General features: G+C 40.9%; 1 protein-coding gene across 4 annotated transcripts in view; it reads right to left on the bottom strand.

Annotated features, from left to right (window-relative positions):
* Positions 1 to 3,169: 3,169 nt before the first annotated feature.
* The window catches only part of TSHZ3 (teashirt zinc finger homeobox 3), a 69,992-nt gene continuing 49,815 nt past the window's right edge, over positions 3,170 to 23,346 (bottom strand). For all 4 annotated transcript variants that reach the window (XM_066194278.1, XM_066194282.1, XM_066194281.1 and 1 more), the window contains exon 3: positions 3,170 to 11,314. In XM_066194278.1, the coding sequence (XP_066050375.1) occupies positions 8,115 to 11,314 (3,200 nt within the window). In that variant the 3' untranslated portion in view covers positions 3,170 to 8,114. The remainder of the gene's footprint in view (positions 11,315 to 23,346) is intronic.

Below are 23,346 nucleotides of genomic sequence, written 5' to 3'. Positions count from 1 at the left end.
CCTTCAGAGAGGATGGAGAAGTGCCAGTCTCGACTTCCCCTCCTGACAGCAGCTCTGGTTTGGAAACGGATTTCTCTTCATGGTGACAAATTTAAAAAAAAAAAAAAAAAAATTAAAAGAAAAAAGCAAGACCCTGTTTTTCCCTTACCTTCCAATTACATGTGCAAGAGGCAAAAAGTGAACATTTTCTTGGAGATTGGAAGAATTAGTACCATTTATAGGGCTGACGTGGCTGCTTCACCCACTTCTAGTAACCCCCTGTGAGACTGTGTCTGTGCTGCTGGTGCGGTGACTCAGGTGGGCTCGTGTGTGGTCAGGGCAGTGTCCCAGCCACCTGGAGGATTTGGTTTCCCTGCTGTGCTGTGGGCAAGCCCTTCTTGTATCAGCCAGGCTGTGCCCTCCACGGAGCCTCCACCTCACAGCCACAGCCTCCAGGAGAGAAGGACTCGCTCAGCCCCAGACCCCTCCCTCCCCACAGCCTACACTGGGGCAGTTCTTCTCAGCCCCAGCCTCTCCCCAGCACCTGGGGAGCACTGCAATGCATTGTGCAGGATTTCTCCATCTTCTCTGCCCTTCCCTGCAGCTCTGTGACGTTGCACGCTCAACTTCCCGGCACAGAAAATGGGAATTAATGCAGAGAAGTCCAGGCTAGCCCTGCCTGGCCGGCCCCTGCCCTCCAGTGTTAATCTGCTGCTGCTCTGCCAGCCTGCCCTCTGCGACTCCGAGATGGAGATGGACACTGTAAGCCCTGGGGAAGCCCGTTCTTGCTTCCTGTGTACCCCAATAATGACTTTATTTTAGCGCGTCTTTTTGAACTCCAGTAATTTCCAGAGATGTTAAATCGGGGAGCTCATTCTTCTGGCCTCCTCTACAGACAATTCTGTGATGGATTCGTGTTTCAGCACAAGCCACAGTGCACACAGAAAATGTTCAGCCGTTCAGAGGTACAAAAAGCAGTAATCTTAGCCTGAAACAATGGGACTGAACTGAAGCACTACTCCTCTTTTCTAGATCTACTTTTAAGATCCCTGTCAAAACAGCCCTTCAAACACATTTGATTGGGTTGGGGCTCATCACGCTGTCACCAACTCACTTTTCATTAGGCTGTTGCTCTCTGTTAGCCTAGCCAAGCAGAAGAACTCAAACACATGCACAAATTAAATCGACATCCAAACTCCACCAATATACAAAGCAATTTAAATGATATTCATTAGAGCGATGACAAGTCCTGATGAGGCTTTCAGGAGCGGAGTCCTTCAGCTTCTGCCGACTCGGTTTCATGGTCATTGAGGCGTAACTGCAGTGACTGTACCTCCAGTTTAGAGAGGGGGAAAAAAAAAAAAAGCCAAGGATATGACTGTGCTTCCTGACACACCTACCTCATTCTCCCTCTCTGCACAGGTTCACAGCTGAGCACAGGCTCCTCCAGGCTTTTTTTTACAGCTCTTCCTGGGCTCTGCACGGCACAAACGCTCCACCAAACCCCCTACCCTTCCCTTCCCCACCACCTACAAACGTGCCAATTAAAAAGAATTCCATTTTCAAGTAATTTCATTTCCCTTGGCTAGAAAGGTCACTAACTCACAACTCTGATGGCTATAAACATGTCCCCAGTTTCTTACCATGCAAGAATGAATTTGATATGTTGAAGCTTAATAGAGAAGTATTTTTCGTTGTTAATTCATACTGAAGTTTAAAAGTTACTCTCTCCCTCTCTCTCCATTTATATTTTTGATATTAAAAAAAAAAAAAGGAGAAAAAAAAAAAAAAAAAGATGGACACTATCTTCTCCACAGGGAGTGGAATGGGGCTGACAGTTCTAATATCGGCTTTTCCACAGTGCCAAATCATTTGAAATTCATTTCCCTTGCGACCAAAGTCCTTACCTCAGGCATCACGAGGTAAGCCATCAGAAAATTAGCTCCCTGTTTGGTTACAGAGCCCACTGTGCTACTTGCAAAATTTAAGCGTACAGGAGAAGAAGGGCACGTCTTCACCCTGATGCGACTCCAGGAACGGCCGGAGGCTGATGTGGGGGGCACAGCAGCATTTTGGGACATCGCTATCAGCTGGGAGCTGCACCACCCACCGCAGCCCCCGGCCAGGGAATGGGGCTGGGGTTGGCCTTGCCATTTTCAACTCTTTTCTGCTTGCTCTAAGACAACCTTTTATTATTGCTCGAACCAGGCTAAGAATTTTAAGAGCATGATATACAGAAAATGTCTTGTTTTATTGTTACTCAAAAATTCCTTTTTTTGGCATAGCTGCCTTGGGTTGTAATTTTTAATTTTCCTTTTTAAGCACTACCGCAGTGAAAGATGGGCACAGAGCTATGGAAGTATGATTTGCAGCTGGGTATGTTCATTTCAATCAAGGTTATATATATGAACTTGATGAGTGGTCTGGACATACCCATCCATCCCAAAAAGTCTATCTGATTTTAATTCTTTGCAAAGATTATTTAACCAGAAGCGCATTTCAAGCTATAAATAAGGCGAAGTGAACCAAGCAACAGCTGCTGAGGAAGTTAATGTGTCCCACGTATATGTTGGTAGATGGTGATGAAAAACAAACAAACAAACCGCTACCCTGACACTTAAGCTGGATAGGAAGCGGAAAGGAAGATTGTTTTTACATGTTAAAAAAGGAATTTATGGAACACCGCTGGCGTATTTGTGTACGCACCAGATAATGAACGCAGCACGAGCTATGTGTTAGTAAATCTCAGTCATCTTTCTCGTGCTGAACGTTTAGTTAAAATTATTGCTCCAAACCAAGGCCTGCAAACAGATTGTAACCTCACCGATTATCCCAGTGCTTTCAGACATGTATAATGATGCGTTAATACATAATTCCACTCGCTTCTGTAAATGACCCTGATTCCTTCTTCCTTCACTGGTAAAAGATTGACTTCTTATGCAAATACTCTTCAATGAGGGCTGTAATATTACAGTCTTAAACATATACAAGCCTTTCATTATTACAGGATAATTATTGAAAACTCAACCAAATTCACTGTTACCACACCCCGACCAACAGAGCCACTTTCATGTTCCGAGATGGCAGTTCCATAATTATTTCTCCTTCTCTCATTTACCTACAGCAGGTCAAGCAAGGGCTGGAAGGCACATCTTGGCACAGAGTCCCAGGGGAAGAGAATTTTCTGGTTTTTTTTTTTCCCTGAAGATTGTATGTATTTACTAGTGATACTCAAGGGAGTTACACATTCGTATTTCCATGCTAAACCACTAACTATCCAAGCAAGTATTAAGTGCTATTTCATCCTTGGCTAACAGGACAATCCAGTGACTTTTTAAAAGTTGGTGATCTTGATTTTATTTTTTCCTGCTTTCCTTGATAAAATCCAGTTTTATGACCATTCCCTGTGTTTCAGCTCTGTGGAGCAGTGTGGGTAACAGACCACCTAGCAAAGCTCCAGCACATTCCTGTAACAAAAAGTTACCCAAACAAAGCAGGCAGCAGTGATCGTAATAATTTGATATTTTTCTAGGAAATATATAAGGCTCTCTGGAGGCGTACTTTAAAATACAAAATTTATTAATTAAATTTAGCTTTATTACCAGTCGTCTCCGTTCCCCTTGCACCACTGTTCCTTTTTTTTTTTCTGTTGCATCTGAAATAAGAACTTGTAAAATTAAAAAAGGTTCTTCTGTTCAATACATGCCAGTATTTTTTTTTAAACTCAAAGTATAGCCAGATTTTTTTGCTGTCATAACATGCAGAGTCATACCATGTTCAGCTTTATATAGCAAAATACATAGCCATATTTAAATGTAACAGATAATTCCCATATTGATAACACTAATCTGCCTTGGTTTGGATAAAAAAAATTCACATAGTGGTTACCACAAAAGCACCTGCATAATTAAAATACTTTCAATTTTAATACAAAAATAAAATATAATGAAGATTCTAGAAAGATTTTGGTCTCAGAAACAGTTTCTTATGCTAGCTTAAAAGTCTTATTTCAGTTAATTTTAGATTTCCTACTCACTAAAACTTAAAGATATATTCCCTGAATTTTTTTTTCTTTTTTTTCTTTTTTTTTTTTTTTTTTTTTTTTTTGCTAAATGTTGACTCCAGTGAACAGCTCTCTAAGATCTGGCATATTGATTTCTTGTTGTGAAGTGAGCTGTTCAAGCTCCATTTAAGATTTTCATCTTGCATGTAGCCCTGAGCACATCATAGCACCATAAATTAGTTAAATTGCACATTTATCACAAATGTTATTTTAAGATACTGCGTAAATGTGATGGCTGGAAGATATACAGTATGCTGCAACAAGCCACTACTTGGGTGGGGTTAGACCAGGGTCACCTTTATACACCTGTGATTTAAAGCTCTTCTCACCCATCACAATTTCATTTTTAACCCCTTTCTTGAGGCATTTTGTTTTCTCTTGCACTTGATCTGCATATTTCTAAATAAAATATCGAATGCAAAGCAAAAGTCAGAAGTCAGACGCTTATTTGAAAATCCTGCATTTATACCTTCGTGTTTGTCTAACAGGAAAAAAAATTACCTTAACACAGCTAGGTTGGTGATTTGGTTAGCACTAATAGTTACCATGCCAATATACATACCAGTGTATGGATGAAAAGAACATTATTCTAGTTCATTGCTTCTCTAAATTCTTTATAATGTGAAATCACATTGGTATGCCAGTCCTGGAGGTTCTGAAATGCAAGCTGAACTTTATTTTAATAAATTTGGGATATTCAGATCCTGACTAGCCATTCATTTGCAAAGTTTCAAGCACATTTTAAGAAGCACATTAAAAAGTCCTTTCTGGTACACGCTGGCAGATATGGTCACTCTCTGAATTTGTACCTGGCACATCTCACTGCACTTTCAGGCCCAGAAATTGATTTTAACCAGATCAGGGAGGTTACATCAGATCATCAGATCCCCTGCCTGTATTTTAAAAGTGGAAAGAACCCTGCAGACTCTGCAGTCTCTTGCTTTTACTCCCTCCCGTGTCCCAGATAACAGTACTGCGTACAGAGCTTTCAGCATTACTATTATAAGTCAATGGTGCATCTTAAAAATACATTGATTGACAATATATGCAATAATCTGCCAGTCTCCTTATGTGTGAATTTCTGGTTTGCAACCAAATACTATATTTAAGCTGTTATAATTTTCAAAAGAGGAATTCTCTGCTGTAGAGGTAAAAAGTTTGGCTGGGTTTAGGCTGAGATCATGTATTTGTAAAAAATGTGGACAGGCACCTGGGAGGCTCCAGGGAAGACTTCAGCCAGCCAGGTTCCCTTTCCTCACTAAGTGAGGGACTCCTGGGATGGTACAGTCAACCAGTAAAACTGCCGTGATTTTATTGCTGGAATTTGAGCCGAGGCCATAAACATTGACACACAAATGACCTTAAAATCAGACACAAACGTGAGCCAAAAGAGGAGGAAAAAGCCCAAAGCCCTGATCCCATTCACTTGGTCCACTTAGCAGCATTTTCTGTAGAATGAACAGAACACTCCAACACATTTTTGAGACGTGGTACTGGCCTTAAACGTTACAGAGAAAGATGGAAAAACGGAAAGAAAAAGGGAAAGACAAAGAGAACCAAAGATTCAATTACATGCTTCCTGGAAGACAGTGGATTTTTTAAAAAGAGAAAGGAAACTGTACGTTCGACATTCGGGTGGTAGTTTTCACTCAGGATACTGAAGTGCTGTGATGGTGGGTTTGGTTCCCATGTAATCATCCCTGCACTCAGAATTCACCTGACTGGCAAAAGACATTATTTACATGCATAGTAATATAGGTGTTTGGAGATGCAAATTGTTTACAATGGTCTTGATGGGATGACCTGTCAACACCGGCAAAAGTCTTGTCGTTACCATATAAATACTCCAGATTGTTTGCTTTTCTTTGGTGTGTTTTTATTCACCTCCTCTCCCCCTCTCTACCTGCCCGGAGTGCTGTCCAGCAGCAGGTAGGGCCAGAAGAGGACTCACTTCAAAAGCACAGAGCTGAAGTCACTGGTCTCACGTTCCTTCTCCTGTCATTTGGAAACGGTGGGGAGGTGGAAAGGGATTCTCTGAGCTGTGGAACACCCTCGGGTGCAGACTCTGCTCAGCGCATTCAAGAGGAAGGCGGGTGAGCAGTGGTGCCTGCCTGGGTCTGAACTCACAGCAAAACACTTCTTTGCTTTGCCATGCGTTGCTGATAACCCCCCTCTCCACAGCCAGCCTTACCTGATGCTTAAAAGGGAGTTATAACACTCATTTATCTCTTCTGGGGGAAAAAAAACTCTGTTAATGCAGCCTTTGAATAAGTGCTACCCTGCTCTTTAAATGCTAAAGTTCACTAAAACTCCGGTGATTTATGTGCAGCTTTTGACTGCCAGCACCTGGCAGATGAAGAAACCTACTCAAGCTTCAGTCATAAACAGATAGCATACAATTTAATTTTAATGTGCTCGTTAGTCGTAGCACATTTCAGACATAATTGTGAACGCAACACAAAATTATAGCAAAAAGACAATTTTAATGCTGCTGTAGAAAAAAAGGTTATATGAAGAGTCATATAATGGTGCTTCATTGTCAACAACAAAACAGGGCACAGAGTGCATTACAGTGTCTGTGCTGTTTACATGCCAATATTTTATACATAGATTCTCATATGGTGTCAGCTGTCAGTTACTTCTGCAAATTAACTGCCAAAAATGGAGACGAACAGAATCACTTAGTGTGCTGGTAACCACGGGTTACCTTTCATATGCCTAAAGATAAAGCTGCAGTATGGAATCTTGGGAGAATAATTAGGCAGAACAAAACAGAAAGTTACCAATTGAAATAAAAAGGCATTCTACAATAGGAAATAACAACCAAGAGCGCTTATAAATAAGTAAAAGAGGTTATATCACAGAATGCCTCATAACTTTTTAAGCAAAGTATTACAGTACAAACATTTTAAAGGCTTTATCAATGTTTAGGAAATACAGTACAAGTTTTTTTTCAAATAGATTTAACCCTTTGAGCACTGAGTTTATTTTGAATTTTCTCTTTTTATTTTTATTTTATTTTTATTTTTTTTTTACTAATAAATACCTTTAAAAGTCATGTTGTGCAAAAACAGTTAGAATGCATGCCAGGAATGCAGTCCGTGGCTTCTGTTTCTTCAGACAGTTTAAAAAAACAAAAACAAAAACAAAAAAACCAAACAAATGATAGCAACACTAATAAATATGTATAATTTAAACATGAACCTCTCTTAATATAGATGTACTGTATAGCAAAACAAAGGAAAACATACTTTGCTTTAAGAATAATGTTTCTGAATACTTTATAAATGCTATCTGTGGTATCTTTTATCACATAATTTACAATGTTTGATTGTTAAAGGAAAAACTGTTAGATCTAAAAAAAATGAAATATACACTATATATAGGTACAGTTTATACCCGGGACTTATCAGGTACAAACCCCACTGCTGCTGAAAATGCTGGGGAAAAAAAAAAAAAAAGGAAATGGCATTAACCACAATCACATTTTTCATAAGAGATTTTGAAATCTATACAATATATACATCTATGTTTCAATGTGAAAATTATATTTTTAAATTTCAAGGTGTGAGACACCTCTGCATAAATGGAGGTTCATATTAGTAATCAGGACTAAGCTAGTAAGGGTCTAAAAAAAAAGCATATCCTTACATTTTTTACCAAATTAATGCAAAAGTGCTTCAAAGTACTCAGAGGGCTAAAGATTATAGGGTGAGAAATACCAGCACACTTAGGTCACATGAAAAAGTGCACCAGAATTAGTTATAAATGCTCAATTAAACTGTCTGTTAATGCATGCAGCTTGATGCATCAGAGGGATGCACAGCAACTAAATCCAATTTACACAAAGTTCCAAACACTTACCACTGCATTTTAACCTTCATATTTTACCAGTAACAACAGCTGATTATGCACCTCTATTTAAACACTGTACAGTTATACAAAACAGTTCAGCCCAGAGCGACTCTGGAGTTAAAATAAGAACATGTGCCAAGAACTAAACAGTAGCTTTAAGGCGTCTTTGACAGTTTTCCTCAAAGCAAATTACAGTTATTTTAATCAAAAGCAAATGCTACTGCTTCTCTAACTCCGAAACATACAGAAGATGATCCTCTGGTGACTTCCCATGTGTTTTACTAAGATGAAGTTTAACAGCATGCTTGCTTGCAAAAGTCCTGTTACAAAGTTTGCACTGATAAGAAGTTCCGATATCTTCCTCTGGAGAGGACGTCACCAGTTTTTCAGATGGTGACTTTGCTTGTGCTATCTGATTGTTAATCTGTTCACTGGACAGTTTGGACAAGTCTCTTAACCTGAAACCCAGATGCGATTCAAGATGACTGATATAAGTTGAAGGAGTTCTGATCTGTGAAGCACAGTCATTACAAAAGAACACCGGGTGCCCAGTGTCCAAATTTTTAAGGAACTTAGTTCCCCCCGTCCTTCGGAGCTGGTATTTCACATTGGCCAGCCAGTGGCTGATTGTGGTCATCGAGAGTCCCGTAAACCTGGAAATGTGCATTCTTTCTTGAGGGCTCAAGTCTGACATGATGTATTTCCCCTCTGAAGTCTGCCGTAAGCTGGCTGCAAACTGGGCCTGCAATATGAGCAAGTGCTGAGGGTTCCAGTTAGACTGACGTCCCTTCCTTTTCTGAGCTGGTGTACTCTCTTCTGGTTCCTCTATTGTGGTACCATCAATGTCAGATTTCTCAGATATGCTGGAAGGTGTGGAAGATTTTGATGTGTGACTTTCTGTCAGGTTCTTCAGCATATCAGATATATCTGACAAGGCATTCTCGCGTAGCGGCGAGTTTGACATGAATGACACGACTGCAGATGTCTTTGCTGTTGTCACTGTAGATGAAGAAGATGCAGAAGATGTCGATGTGGATGACAAAAGCGCTGAACCCAAAGAGCAGCTTTTGTCACTCTTGCCTTTCGTCAAATCTATGGGTTGGTCATTGTTGACATGATAAAAATAACGGTCTAAGTGGTCTGATTTTTTGGACTGTAGAGGTGGGGTGGCCACTGCAGCCTTTTCTGCCAAACTGTTGCTCATTTTAAAAAGCATGCTCATAGGATCCAGAGCGGGCAAAGAGGGCTTTGCTGCCTTGCCAAGGTGAATATTCATGACAGATTGCAGTGCGCTTAATGGATTTACAAATGGCTGTTCGGGAGGGTGGTCAGTGATGATGGCTGTGCTGCTACTTAAAGAACCTACAATGGACTTCACAGGCTCTTTCCCATTTTCCACAGGTTCCACAGTTGGGCTGTCTTTGCAGCCATCTCTCTGAGGAACTGGGCTGTTCTGCTGGCTTTTAAAGCCACCATCATTGGGCGGCTCCATCTTAAGGGGTTCACTGACTTCACTGCTGCACGGCGAAGGCGTCGCACGCTTCAGCGGAGAGAGCTTTCCTTCGGGCTCCTTCATCTTCTCTTCCACTTTAGCCACCTTCTCAGTGACCTTCTTTACCAATTCTTCCATGGCATGAAAGTTTGTTTTTGGCACAGGTGAGGTCTGACTGCTGGGTGGAGACACTAAGGGCTGGTTTTTAGTTGGCGATACTAGTTCGCTGTTTCCAAACATGGGTTTTAAGGGTGTACTCTTCCCAGATGAGCCCAATGACAGCTTCATCATATTAGGCAGCTGGTAGGCAGCATGAATGCTGGGGTAGCCACCCCAGCTCGGTGTGCCATTCTGGGCTTTGTTTATAGCTGATGTAACCGTGTTTTCTAAAGACTTCAATATATCTAATCCCCCCTTAGGGCTTTCTTCCAGGTCATTTTCAGTCAAGTAATGGTATTTTGAGGAGATATCATACTTCTCCTCATCTTCACTTGACTTTTCTTTGTCTTTCATTTTGTCATCAGCAATGACTCTTTCCTTATCTACTTCTTTTTTAATCTCAACGTTTAACTTAGGGGAAACACTGGAAGGTGTGTTGGAAGGAGACGTAAAGGTGGTGGCAGCGAGTGGCACAGACTGGACCTTCTCATCTACTAAGGACGTTATTGTCGGTGTGGCTGGGGCTTCTATAATTGGTTTCCCTTTTTTCATGGCAGAGTTAGTGACTTTAATAAAATGTCCTGTCACCATCATGTGAGCCGTGAGCTCCTGCAGGGTGTCATGTGAACTACCACACTCCATGCACTTCAGAATTTGAGATTTCCTCGCCTCAAAGTGCCAGGCGTAGCTGGCACCATTCTGGTGGCCGTAGCGGTTATTTGGTGTAATGTAGGGGTTGGAATTCTTTTGAAGTGCATCGTTGCTATCTGAGATTGTGGCTTTTGGTGTCCCACCCGTGGAGTCTGGAGAACTTGGAAGTTCAAGCTCCAGTGATGCTTTCTTTCTAGTAGCTGGGATAATTTTAGCTGCTACAGGAGTAACAGGTTCCTTCAGAGGCACTTTTTGGTAGTGTTTTGTTTTGATCATATGAACACTCAAATCCTGAAGGGATTCGAATGAATGACCACAGTACATACACTTTAGCACTTTCTGGGCATCTTCTTTCCCTTCCATCTCAAGCAAAGAACGTTTGCGAGGTTTGGACCACCTTTTGGGGTTATTGTTATCTGTTTCATGGTTGTCATCTCGATAATGTCCCGTTTCATTCATGTGCACTGTTAATTCTACTAAAGTATCGTAGGCAGCACTGCAGTCTTTACAGCGGAATTTACTGGCTCCAGTGAAAATGGAGCCATAGAGCTTGCTGCTCTGTCTGTACAGCTGGACTGTGCTAAAAAGGCTCGGTTCAGGCAGAATTCTGCTCTGAGAAACTTGCTGCAGTGTTTTGGCCATTGCAGTCTGGTGCCAGTCAAAGCTGCCACTTCCACAACTGCTGCTGCTGCTGCTGCTACTGCTGCTGCTACCGTTGTTTTTTTCCGAAATTGGCTGGTGAAGGTTCAAATTGAGATTGGACCAGTAGGAATTGGAGAGGAAGTTATTATACACGGCCTTCATTTGCTCTAAACTATCAGACACGGTGGAGTCTTCCAGTGGTACGGAAACCTCCTTGCTCTCTTCCTCATTTTTAATGGAGCTGCTCTCAAAGTCTGCCATGCGGTCACTGGTCTCACTGATGTGGGACTCACTGTCCATTTCATGGCTAGAGAACTCAGCTGTTGGAGAGTTTTGGTAGCTTTGGCAGTTCTTACTGAAGTCTTTTTCTGGACATGCATATTTTGCTGAAGGCTCCCCATCAACTGCGTTTTCATCAGGTTCCACATCTTCTTCCACCAGCGCTGCTGCTTTTAGTTCGTCTGAAACATAGGCTATTATGAAGAGAAGAAAGTACAAGTTAGTTTCTGCTCATCATACTTTTACTTTAGCCAGAGAAGTGCACTTATTTGTAAAATTAAACAGTTAAAATTTAGTGTTTCTTCAGAGCAAGAAAAAAAAATCTGCTCTTCAAACATAATTTGCCACCTTATTCTTCTCAAGGGGCAACAGCTTGAAATTAAAACTAAATTTGAAATTAATGAAGCACATTCTGGAGGTGGCATTCATTTCTAAAGTAATAAATTACTTGTATCAACCTCAGAGACAGCAGTTCCTGTCTGTCAATTAATATGTCTTATGCTTCTCCTACCCCTAATGCATTTCTTAACAGACAGATTCACAATTTAAATTAAGCAAGCATTTTTTGCTCATTACAGTTTTGAGATCCAATCTTTAATAAATATAGAGCACAACAAACACCAAGAATTTATACAAAGCAAAAAAAAAAAAAAATTGCCAGTTAAAATTAACTTTAAAAATTAGATTTTTTTAATTATCATTATCAGTCATGTCACATTTTAAAAGAGATGGCTAAATGCAAGTGATGCAACCTTTGGAAACAACTCGTTCAAAGCAATTTGAGGATATTCTTTACGGGTGTAACAAACGCCCCATTCCCATTTAAACCCAACTTCCTCAACAAGAAAGCCCATGCAGAATTATGTCAGGAGCTAGTTCAATGAAATTGGTATGCTGCACTCATTCTTGCTGGATAAATATATACAAGACCTTCCAGTGGACCTTACAAATGTCAAAGTGTTTGCTCTTTAGACTACTTTGTCAATATTTACTCAGCATAAGCTACACGGACACCCAACAGGGATCCTGTCTTTTTTTCCCCTCAAGTAATGCAACTGGTGATGTAAATCTAAGATACTCCTCTTGAATAGGACAGTTGGCAACTGACAGTAAACAAGTTTTTTTCCCCATGGTGCTTCTGTGCTTCTGTTTTGCATATACTAAGTCTACCTAAGTTCTTCCTTTACGCAAGAAAATTATGGAAACATTTAAAAAAGGAACCATTAACTAATCAAAATTATCTATTTCTACATAATGCATTAATTTGCAGGAAAGCAAAAATAGAATATGACTCTCTTCAGTGGAATTTAAAATCTCTCACAAAGATAATTATAAACTGAGAAAACTCACATTTTCAGTACACTCCGTGGTTAAAGACACCTGATACTTGACCTTCTCTGCAACACATCTGGGAAATGTAGGGTGTTTGTATCTTGAACAACCTATAGCTTGGATCTTCTGGCAATAGTGCAGAAAGACAGCAGTTTACACCCCCAAAAGCCCTGCTTTAACCAACAGACTGAAAAATGTAGAACACTACAGTAGGTATCACACACGGAGTATTAAACCTCGCAAACTTCTTTCAGGGAAAATATGCTTAAATGTTATCAGAAAACCACAAGAGACAAAACAACTGTTAAAGTGACAATGAAATCAGGCTTTTAGTTTCACATGGAGTATTTCTTCGTTCAGTTAGGTAATACAAAATATTCACTACTGTTCTTTCACATGGATGAATGGTAGCAAATCTTCCTCCAAGCATGTAAAGTTTTAATCAGAACACAAGTTAAACCTTTGAAAGCACAAACATATCACATAAGAGCAACTCATAATAATGATTAAATATTTCAGTTCAGATACACTCAATGCAGAAAATTCAAGCAGCAAGGGTCCTGCTTTTAAAATTTGGGAGCACCGAGTTTGAAAGGATTACGTTAAAAAATTTTATCATAACATGCTTCAAAGGTGCTGGTACGAAGATCAGACTTTGGAAACAAATCTACCACTCAAATGAAATAGAGCTGTGCTGGTTTGCTCTATTTTACTCTTTTTCAAAATATTTTGAAAAAAGTGTTATTATTTTGTTTATATCAAAGACACAGCAGCAATTTGATATAAGGTTCAGCATCTGTCCTGCAAATACTCATAACAAAACCAATGCATAGAATCGAAAAAGCTGGATTTTCAGAACTTTAGCTAAGGAGACCAGAGCAGCTCAAATTACTCTCTAAAGATGAAAAATTTTAGATAACTACTGATAATGTGCAGGCAACTGACTGTTAACTGCCTCTCTCCCAACCACACCAAATCCTACTGAATAAGGAAGGATGGAAGGAAGGAAGCATGGCATGAAACCTGTGATTTAGAAGCAAATATATACCCTTTTCCTATGGCACCTTGTGGAAACAGATTTTCTTTTACAACTCCTGCTTCTTTGCCTCTGTTTTGAAAGCGCGTAATAATCTCCTTTTCCCAAAGCAAAGGACACCCAAAGTTATCACCACACTACCTGCCTTGAAGAGACCTCACTGTCACACCTGCCGGCCGGGGTGACACACCAAGGCGCTCTGAGTGTTCCTGCCCGTAGTTTTTTCTGGCTGCTGAGCACCAGCCTGAGTGTGTGCCGCCCACTCCCACCACCACATCACATTCCAAATCCAAGGGCTCCATCCCTGCACACCGTGGCAAGCCCTCCTTGGACCCATTGCTCACCAACACAAACAGAGGGCACAGAACCAACTCCCTAATTAGTGTGTTATTCTTTACATTTTCATTTCTCCCACTGCTGAAGTCTTATGAATTTTGTTTGAACTGAAAGACTTGTCACATTCACAGCTTTTTTAGAGAGTGACTTTTACATTAGGGAAAACCTCCAGCATGCGGCTCATTTAAATGTAAATCTATTTACCTTTCATGCTTTCTTTGCCCTTTTCACCAACTATCAAGCATATTTGCGTGTTAACCAGGAGCTGCCTCCTCTATAGCTGTTCCCCTTCCTAAGCTCAAGTTGTGAAGCCAACTTGTGACATCAGTCTTTGATCCAGAAATGCAGGAAATGAGGCACAAACGACAGTGTGGAATTTAACCCAGCAATCTGCAACTTGAAAAAAAAAAAAACACGACAGCTCCAAGGGCTCCTTCTGCTCCTTCCCCTGCAGGGAGGAGAGAAGGGATGAAACCTGGTCTAGTGGAAGGTGTCCCTGCCTCACCACACCTTGCTCAGGGGCAAGAAATGGTCTGCATGAGCACAGATGAAGGTAACAGCCTCACTGCACCAGAAATAAGGACAAGGAGGCCCACGGCAAAGAAATTTCTAATTTGCTGAAGTACCTACAGGAAAAGGAAAGGGACTGTGAAAGAAGAGAATAAAGTCAGGAGGAGATGGTGAAAAGGTTTTCCACTGTGATTCACTGCCTGCAGGACAAACTGTTTATAAGAAGCACTGTCACCAGCTCATCCTTACTTAGCCATTACCCTCGGATGTTAAAAAAAAATTTAAAAAATTTTAAAAAAGACAAAAAAGCCTCATAGTTCAATATTTTTCAAGTGTACAACAGGTGCTTGAACAGCAGGGCATCTGTAAAACTGTTCTTCAATGCCTCAACAGCAAAGTCTGAGGGGAAAAGAAACAACTTTCAAGGCAATTCTAGTGGCAGAAGTTAACAAGGGTGGAAATGAAAGAAATTAGGCAGTTCTGGGTTTTGTTTTTCCAGAGAAAAAGGACCAAAAAAACTGCAGTTCTCAAAAAAGTGTTTCGTTTACATCTCACAGGGCACCAGAACCCAGAGGAAATTGCCTGAAAATTGAGCAGTGGTGTCACTGTGACACAGAATTTGACAAAAAGTGGAAAGCTGTGGCCTGGCGTGGCCCTCAAGTTTCTAGAGAAGAGGATCTCGAAGGGGTTCAGAAACATCTTGCAGGTACAGCCACAGGGAAGTTGAGAAGAGACAGTTCCCTCATTAATATTTGTTATAATTATTAACTAAAGTGCTAGGTAACAATGAAATTACCACATTTGATGTCAATATATAACGGTAAGCTGTGGTATAATGCAATTTATTTCCACACAAGAGGGAATTACCTTCATAACTGAGATATGGATCATTTCTTTGCCACTGGAAATAAATTGTGATCCATCACTGTCCAAAATGATCTACATATTGCACAGACAGTAATGAACTCAAAAATACCTGGCTCTGCACAGACACCAGGGATCTACTGCACGAGAGCGGAGAGGGGTCAGTGTCTCCAGAGGCAGGGGATGGCCCCGAGGAGCCAAAGCAGCTGTGCTCCGGATGTCCTGGGCTCGCCAGCACCACAGCTGCCACCTGCACCCCGACTGCCAGAGCTCCTCTTGGGCAGAACCAGCACAAACAGCGTGGCCGTCATCCCCGGCATGGCAACAGCCCCCCAGGGAATGGCTGGACACACATCTCCTGGAGATTCTTTGGAAACACAAGACCACAGCACTAAAGGTGTACTTTGCTGTTCTCCCAGACACAGCTGTATGCACAATTTTCCCCTCGTTTCCTGAAAAAATGCAGCTGAGACCATATATTTTGGCTTGGATGTAGCCAAATATTTCTTTTCGATACTTTTTGAAATTTCTTGTTTTAATTATGTTTTTTCTTGCCAATTTTTTTTCTGTTGTTTCAATTAGCTCACTGGGGGTACATTTAAACTAGTATATTTGCTGCTTGCTTGAAAAGGAACAAAACATTCCAATATTCTTCCCACGAAAAACGCTCAGCTACAAAAGTTTATCAAAACCACTCAGTTCCTTGGAAATATTTTTGCTTTAACCAAATAGCTTTTTATTAAAAAAAAAAAAAAAAAAAAAGATCATCTTTGTTATGCATCATTCAAAATCATCAAGTAATACTAAGGGTCATCTTCCAAACCCTTTCATTTTGAGTTCATTGGGAAAAGAAACTTCTCACTGCTTAAAGAACCTGAGTCCATCTACATTTCACACTTGAAAAAAATAAAAGCGGAATGAGATTAGAAGCAGAAATGCTGCTAATACTAACAGGATCAATATTATATTCCCAGTAAAAAAGAAACAGGGGAAAAGGATCATATTAGGCCATAAAGTGGAGCAGTGAGTTGGACTCTGCCAGAGAAAGTCCCTCTGCACCCTGAGCCTCACTCCCCATTCCATGGCACTGAACAAGAGGTGGCTCCTGTCACTGCCTCTGCTGCTGGCAGTGCACAGCCTTTTCCTAAATACTTGTTTCATTCTGTTTTAAATCACACACCAACCACCTGAGAAATTAACAGAATTTTTTTTTTTTTTTTAATGTTTGAGTCCCCAGTTTTGGTGGGACCATTTGGAGTTAAGAGGTAGCTCAGTCCAACACCAGTGCAGAGAAAGCCAAGAGAGGAACAGCAGCATGGAGACGATCTGACTGTGCCGATGAACCTTATTCACAAAATTAATGAGCAGAGGCAAGAGAAAACTAGCTCAGTGGATGGAGTCAATCAAAGACCTAATGCAAATGAAGGCATATAAAAGAGTTATATTAGTCTGTTAGAAAACTCCCACTCCACAGGCCTTCCACTCATAGCAAGAAAGGCAAACATTTCACCCACAACATGAGCTATTTCTATACTGAGACTGACTGATAATTCCCATGTAACTGAAATTGTATTTGAGACTTCACTCCTTGGCAGAGATGCTGGCATATTCCTCATTAGGCAGTCAGGATGGGAGGCAGGAGTGACTGCCCTGTTTACAAGAGTGGCAAATGACAACAGTCTCTAAACGGGCATGGCAATACTGATTACCCAGCACCCTGACAGGGACATTATTCCTGTTAGAAAGGTCAAAGGTTCTGTTTCATAGAGGCAGGACTGTCTATTATGGGAGAGAAATGTTATTTCCAAGCGAAGAGGTCAGCACTTCTCTTGCACGTCGGCTCAAGTCCCTGGTACCTCGCACCGGAGCACGAGCCCACTGCAAGACGGATTATTCTGCCCACTGGCAAGGTCAAGAATATTAATTTTGAACATGTTAATTTGATGTGATGTGCATGATTAATGCTTGTTTAGCTGGATCTTTTTGTGCGTTGATAAATCTGCAGCCTTTTCATGCCGTTGAGCGTGTAGGATTAAGTCACTGGGAAGTGGTGTGGATGGATGGGACATAGGATGCCAATCGAATGGGCGGCTATCATTAGGCACTAAAAACTTTGAAGTGCACTTTGTTTGTTCCTTCATGAAAATACTGCAGCTGTCTGCCACAGAGAGCTCAGAAATAGGCCAGAGGAAGCCAGCCAGCTGCTCTGATTCAGCATCCTGGACTTGTATTACATTTGGAGAGACTTCAGAGAGGCCAAATCAACTGTAAGTGTTAAGAGATGAGAATTACATGGACAAGGACACACAGTGAAGAGATGATAACAAGGCATTAGTTCATATGTCATTACAGTGTGGGCCACCTAAGCATAGAACAAAGCAATTTTACATCAGGCACCTTTCCCTCATGTCACTGTATTCCAAACTCCCCTGGGTTTTGTGCAGTTTAATGGAACATACAGGACTCGGGTCTCCCATTCACTTCAGACTTTATGGTGCCACAAGAAATGTGTCGTACAGGCCACTCACAAATAAAGAGAGAAACGTTCAAAAACTGCTACTAATTCTGATAAGGGAGGCATTTGTTTTTCTGACACCAAACAATGTTTAGATGTTTCTTAAATGACCAAGCGAAAACCTCCTGTTTACGCATTATCTCCTTCACTAAATATACACCTGAAAAAACAGCATACCCTAATGTGAAATGATGGCTTAGAAAAAACTTGGCACTATCAGACAGCATCATTTGACGGAGGTGTTCAGAAGCTTCAATGAGTGCTTTATTTTTCACATTAGCCCTGTGGAAGAAACATTCTTATCCACAGTTTACAGCTGAAAACCTGGAAAGAAGTTAAAAGTTAATTGTCTGGTGCTAGACAAGAAGACAAGTGAAGGAGCCTGCTACTCCTGTAGGTTAATATATATAATTCAGCTATTTACACAAAACATGGGAAGATGATTTAAGTTTGTTCTGTTCCTATGTTTCCTCACCGTGTGTTTATGTGAATACAATATATGTGTATAATTGAAAATAATTGCAGTTTTCAGCTGGAACAATTATTTCACCCAGTGAAATACCCCCAGGTGCATGCACTCAGCACAGCCCAGAGCCTGTGGTTACAGATATCCTCCGAGCCAAGCTGCTGGGATCCACTGAATGCTGAACCTGCAGACTGCCAGCAAACTTCTTTTCACAGTGGGGAAAACAGGGAAGGCTTCTGATGTACTGTCACAACTCTCCTCTGAAGAGCTCTCTGCTCCCAGCACACAGCAGGGCTCAGGTACACTGTGACACCCACTCTGCCAGACCTGTGCTGGAGATGGATCATGATGGATCATGCCTCCCTCCTCCAAAACTGCACCCTGCTTCGATTTCTCCCTGAGGCCTAAACTGCCTGAATTCAATGTGCAGAGCACCTTGGTTTTCTAAAACCTGCTCAAGTTACCCACCCTTGAAACACAGCACCACCGTTTTCTGATGTGGGGAGGAGCACTTGACCCCATCACACTGCAGCCTGCTCTTCTATGGGTAGGGTTGCACAAGGATTAATCTCAAATCTGTCTCGCTCACTGTCTCACCTGCAACCTTCTACAAGAACTTTTTGACAAGAAGGGATCCAAACATTAAAAAGCCTTGGTTGAGACCCAAGGTCCAAGTTACTCAAACAAATACAGAACAAAACCATATTGATTTCTAGAGACTTTCTTCAGGTATCATTCTTGTGCAGTCAGGAGCGAATGGCGCGCTTACCAGAAACTTCACAAGAACGAGAGTTTGGAGCCTTTCTGGACAGGAAGAACAGACTTTTAAGGGGTTTGACCTAAATCTGCAGTCACACACACACAACACAACTGACCGCCTAAAGCACCACAGCTCATGTTCCACTCTGTGTGCCCAGAGCTGGTTACCAGAAGCACGGCAGGGTTGACGGAAATCCAGTGGAAAGGCTGAGAAAGGTTATGGACTGTCACAATGACAGAAGGACCTTCCTTGCTTTGGTATTTTGTGGAATCCATCTCCTTTCCCTTGTGCACACTGGGGGAGTAGAGATTTGAGCAGCTCCTATGAGCATATGCCTGGAATTTCTGGCTGATCCTGCTGAAAAAGGAGAAAAAAACCTTCTTGGCCTCCCTGCCACCACATAACCAACCCTTCACAAGCTCCGCTAGGACCAGACCAAGTAGGTAAATGAGCGACAGGGACTGGGGGCACCCAGTGGGAATTCTCAGCTGCTCCTCAGTTTGATACAGCCCAGGGTCTTGTGATCCCATTTCATCAACATTCCTGTAGTACCCTCATCTTCCTCCCCTCCCCACCCCTCCGCCTTCTCTGGGAAAGGCTGCCCTTCCTCCAAGTGCACCAAAGTTACAAATGAACACCGTTCCAAGGAGCACGAAGTTCCTCATTGTCCGTGTCCAGTTAAGGGTCAGCTACGCAGCCACAAAGGGAACCACCACCAGAGATCAGGGAACCAGGCACAGGCTGGTGCAGTATCAGCTCACAAGTAGCCCCAGAGTTTCAAAAATTTCACATAAACTTCACAAATTCAATGGCCAAGCGCATTACTAACAGGAAAAAAAAGCCACCTATATTTGCTGTATAAATTATTCAACACGGATAAATGTGAACCCCTCTTAACTTTGACAAAGTGGCTTTTCCTTGGTTTCCAAGGCAGTTGCTTGGTGTGAAGTACTACAGACTTGCTAGAGAGTCCCACTCCACGCAAGCACACATGATAGTGGGAGTCAGTGAAACAGGAGTTCAGCAGCAGGGAAAAAAAAGCTTCATGTTACACTTGACCCTAATTGTTCTTTGGACTCTGTAGAATTTTTCTAAGCACAGAATTAGTATTCCCTCAAGTGGACAAAAATATTTACCAGAACATTTGAAGAAAAAGACATGTTTGTTTAGGGGGCTTTTTTAGCTAAAAGTCACTGTTAACATCCTGGCAAGACAAAGCCAAATTCTCTGTATGAATTGCTACCAAAATACAGAGTGACACAATCTCTGCTTGATACCAGACATTTGGGTGGCATCTTTTCATCACTGAAAAGCACACAGGGCATTCCACAAACTAATCCAAGATTCACGGCCAACTCTGGGATAAGCAGCCATGAGCGTAGAAGTTCTCAATATGGCTCTAATAGCTCGTAATTATTATAATCCTTCACTGAGCAAACAGATGTTGTAAGGGAACTTCAGTTTCTTCAAATGCAGTAATCAAACCATTCTGCTTCTGCCCTGCCTCTCCTCAGTAAATGCTTTGTATAGTGGAGTGGAAACAGCAAATGTAGTGACAAAATGACCATTTAATTGTCACAGAAATCTGTTTCCGAACAAAACTGATGTTGTCATTTCTCTTCACGCACATTTCTCAGTCTTCTGATTATGGTTTAGCCTTTTCTTTTTACACCAAGAAAAAAAAAATCTTGCACCTTACTTTCTGTTATCTTCCCACATCGTTGGTTGCTCCCGATTTGTCCATATCGTACAAGTTTTACAGCAACTAGATCTTGCTGCTGTATTTGTGTTTAGCTGTACCAATATTAACACACACCTCTGGAGCTGCCACCTTTGCTGCGAATTTTTTTAAAATCAAGTTTTCATCTAAAATGCTTCGGTCCGTTACAGTGAGTCGTTCTACTTGGCGATGTATTTGTAAATAATCATGGCTACTTACGACATTCAGAATGCACCAAAAGACCTTCAGCCTGATCCTTCACTTTGTTGCAAACTTGCATCTCCCATTGAAGCCCTTTCTACAGTAGTTTCAATAGCTATTTTGGCTGCAGTGCCTCCTTACAATAAACTCTATACATCTGTAAGAATGGCATAGTAGAAATCCGAATGATTTCAATCACAATTTCAGCTATTGTGAACTTGTGCTTATTATGAAGTTCCTCTATTAAGAAAGGAGCTCAGTGTGGGCCAACAAAGCTTTGTGTCCTTTCACAGTTGCTATTCAGCCCTCATTTAAGAAAAACAACTATTGACTGCAATATGAATCTTAGGACTTGAAACAAGCAGAGGTTCTCAGGATTACCTCTACAAGATGGCCCCGGCTTGTTTTGTATGTGGAGCAAAAAGAAGCACTGAATATTCATTTCACTCATTTGCTAACTATACTAATATACACTGCTGTAAATGAGTCTCTATCTAGCAGCACCTATTGAACGGAAGGGTATTTGAATAGGTGGGGTTTGCTATAATGCCACACTAAGATAATGTGCTAGAAACAAATGGTTCACTGATTCCTGAATGGAAAATTTGCTGGAAAACCCTGAGAACTAGGAGACGAGGGGGAGGGGATTAAAATGTCGCTTCAGAGCCACCAACCAAACTCCTGTCATTTTTAAAAGATGCTTCTGTGGCACAGTATGAATAGTTTATAGCCATGATTGTGAACATTCAATGTCATATAAGAAAAGACACTTGTCAAGAGCCTTTCCCTTACCAGCACCCTCATCATGACCTGTGTTAATGAAGTTAATTGAATTTAAGATCAATAATGGTTAATTATTGCAATTTGACATTCTGAGATAAATGGCTTTAAGACAGAGAAATGTGTGTGTATGTGAATTCTCTCCAAAGAAGGTGAACACATTACAGCCTAAGAGGGATCACACAGTCCTTCCATTGATCCTGGTACAATCTGATCGACCTAATCCTCTGATGAATGTGGGCTTTTCACAGCTACAAGTAAATGTTCTACAAGACTACTCTAACCCTTGTCACTGACCAAATCTATATGAGCTGTACACTAGAAATCTATTGAGATAGATTAAAGAACTGCGGTAGAAACAAGAGATGCTTCAATAAAGATGAAGGTTTATTATATTGACTATTAATGTTACATGCAGTATGTAATTATGAATGCTTATGGATCATAAGAGTTTAATTTTGGTCAGTCAGATGTAAATGATCATAACTGAACAATAGTATTAAAATAATAAAGTAACAGATAAAAAAAAAATCCAACAAGCATGTTGAATGTCATGACTTAAGAGTGAACGCTCAATAAGAGAGAGATTTTAAAATCATCCTTGAAATATGCACAAAAATGCTCACAGAAAGGTATTTATTTCACTCATCAACCTACTTCATTTAGGGTTTTTTAAGTTTACTTTCACAATAGTTCCTCAACAGGAAGACGTTTTTCAAACGTGTTAGTAATGATATTCTTACATGAATACTGAACAAGTTAAATGACCACTTACAAGATTTATAATGACAAAGTAAATGTCAAGGAAAAAGTATTACTGATTGCAGAGCACTGACAATAAAAAGCAGCTGAAGAGTTCTGTCAAAATGTAAGATTATGCAAAAACACTATTGAGAACACTGCTAATCATCTGCTCTTGTCAATTACTTGAAGGGTATCTGACAGCATATTTACATTAAACACATTTCAGTAGTGAAATCCTTAATGCTGTATCAGAATATTTTCATTATCATTAGAAATCCTTTAAAAGTCCTTTTGCAGCGGAGCATTGTAACAGCAATGATGTAATATCTCTCTCTGTATCAGGTGGGGGTTTCTATTTCCTGCTATTATAGCTACATAACATTGGAAATAATACAACCAAAGACTAAATATACATGTAAGATGGCAATCTCCGTGTTCCTGTACTCAGTGCAGGTATTTCCAAGTAACAGCTCTGCAGGAGTCTCAAACTAAAGGCAAACTGATGATCTGTCTTTGTCTGGCCATTCTTTTAGCCTTTTACTACTCCTGTGACTGTACTTTGTCATGGCAAAGGACATTATCAAGCAGACATTTTTTTCTAAATCTGTGGTTGTGACTTGCAATTCAGCTGCATTAGGAGGAGACACATTAGCAACCAATGCCGTTCACCTGCTGGAGAAACTTATTTTAGTTATGTCTGTCTTATACTTCATGGAACCCTTCCTCCAAAATAGAGAAATAAATGAAATGTAATGAAAATGAAATGTTGATCCTTTCCATGCTTCAGCAGGCGTTACTGAAAAAGCACACATAACCCTGTTTGATGTGTAAAACAGTAAGCATGCATAAAAATGGACAGAGCGGAAGCGTGAGCTGCCTTTCAGGAGGAATTCATCTGGGCTTAGAAGAGAAAGAAGGAAAATAAGCCCCGATCATGACTTGCAGGATCAATTTATGGTTTT

This window comes from Chamaea fasciata, unplaced genomic scaffold (assembly GCF_029207755.1).
Source record: "Chamaea fasciata isolate MVZ Bird 193981 ecotype frontalis unplaced genomic scaffold, bChaFas1.0.hap1 SCAF_12, whole genome shotgun sequence".
Taxonomy (NCBI): domain Eukaryota; kingdom Metazoa; phylum Chordata; class Aves; order Passeriformes; family Sylviidae; genus Chamaea; species Chamaea fasciata.
Note: the sequence above shows the minus strand (reverse complement) of the source record. Positions and strands in the feature narration are given on the sequence as shown.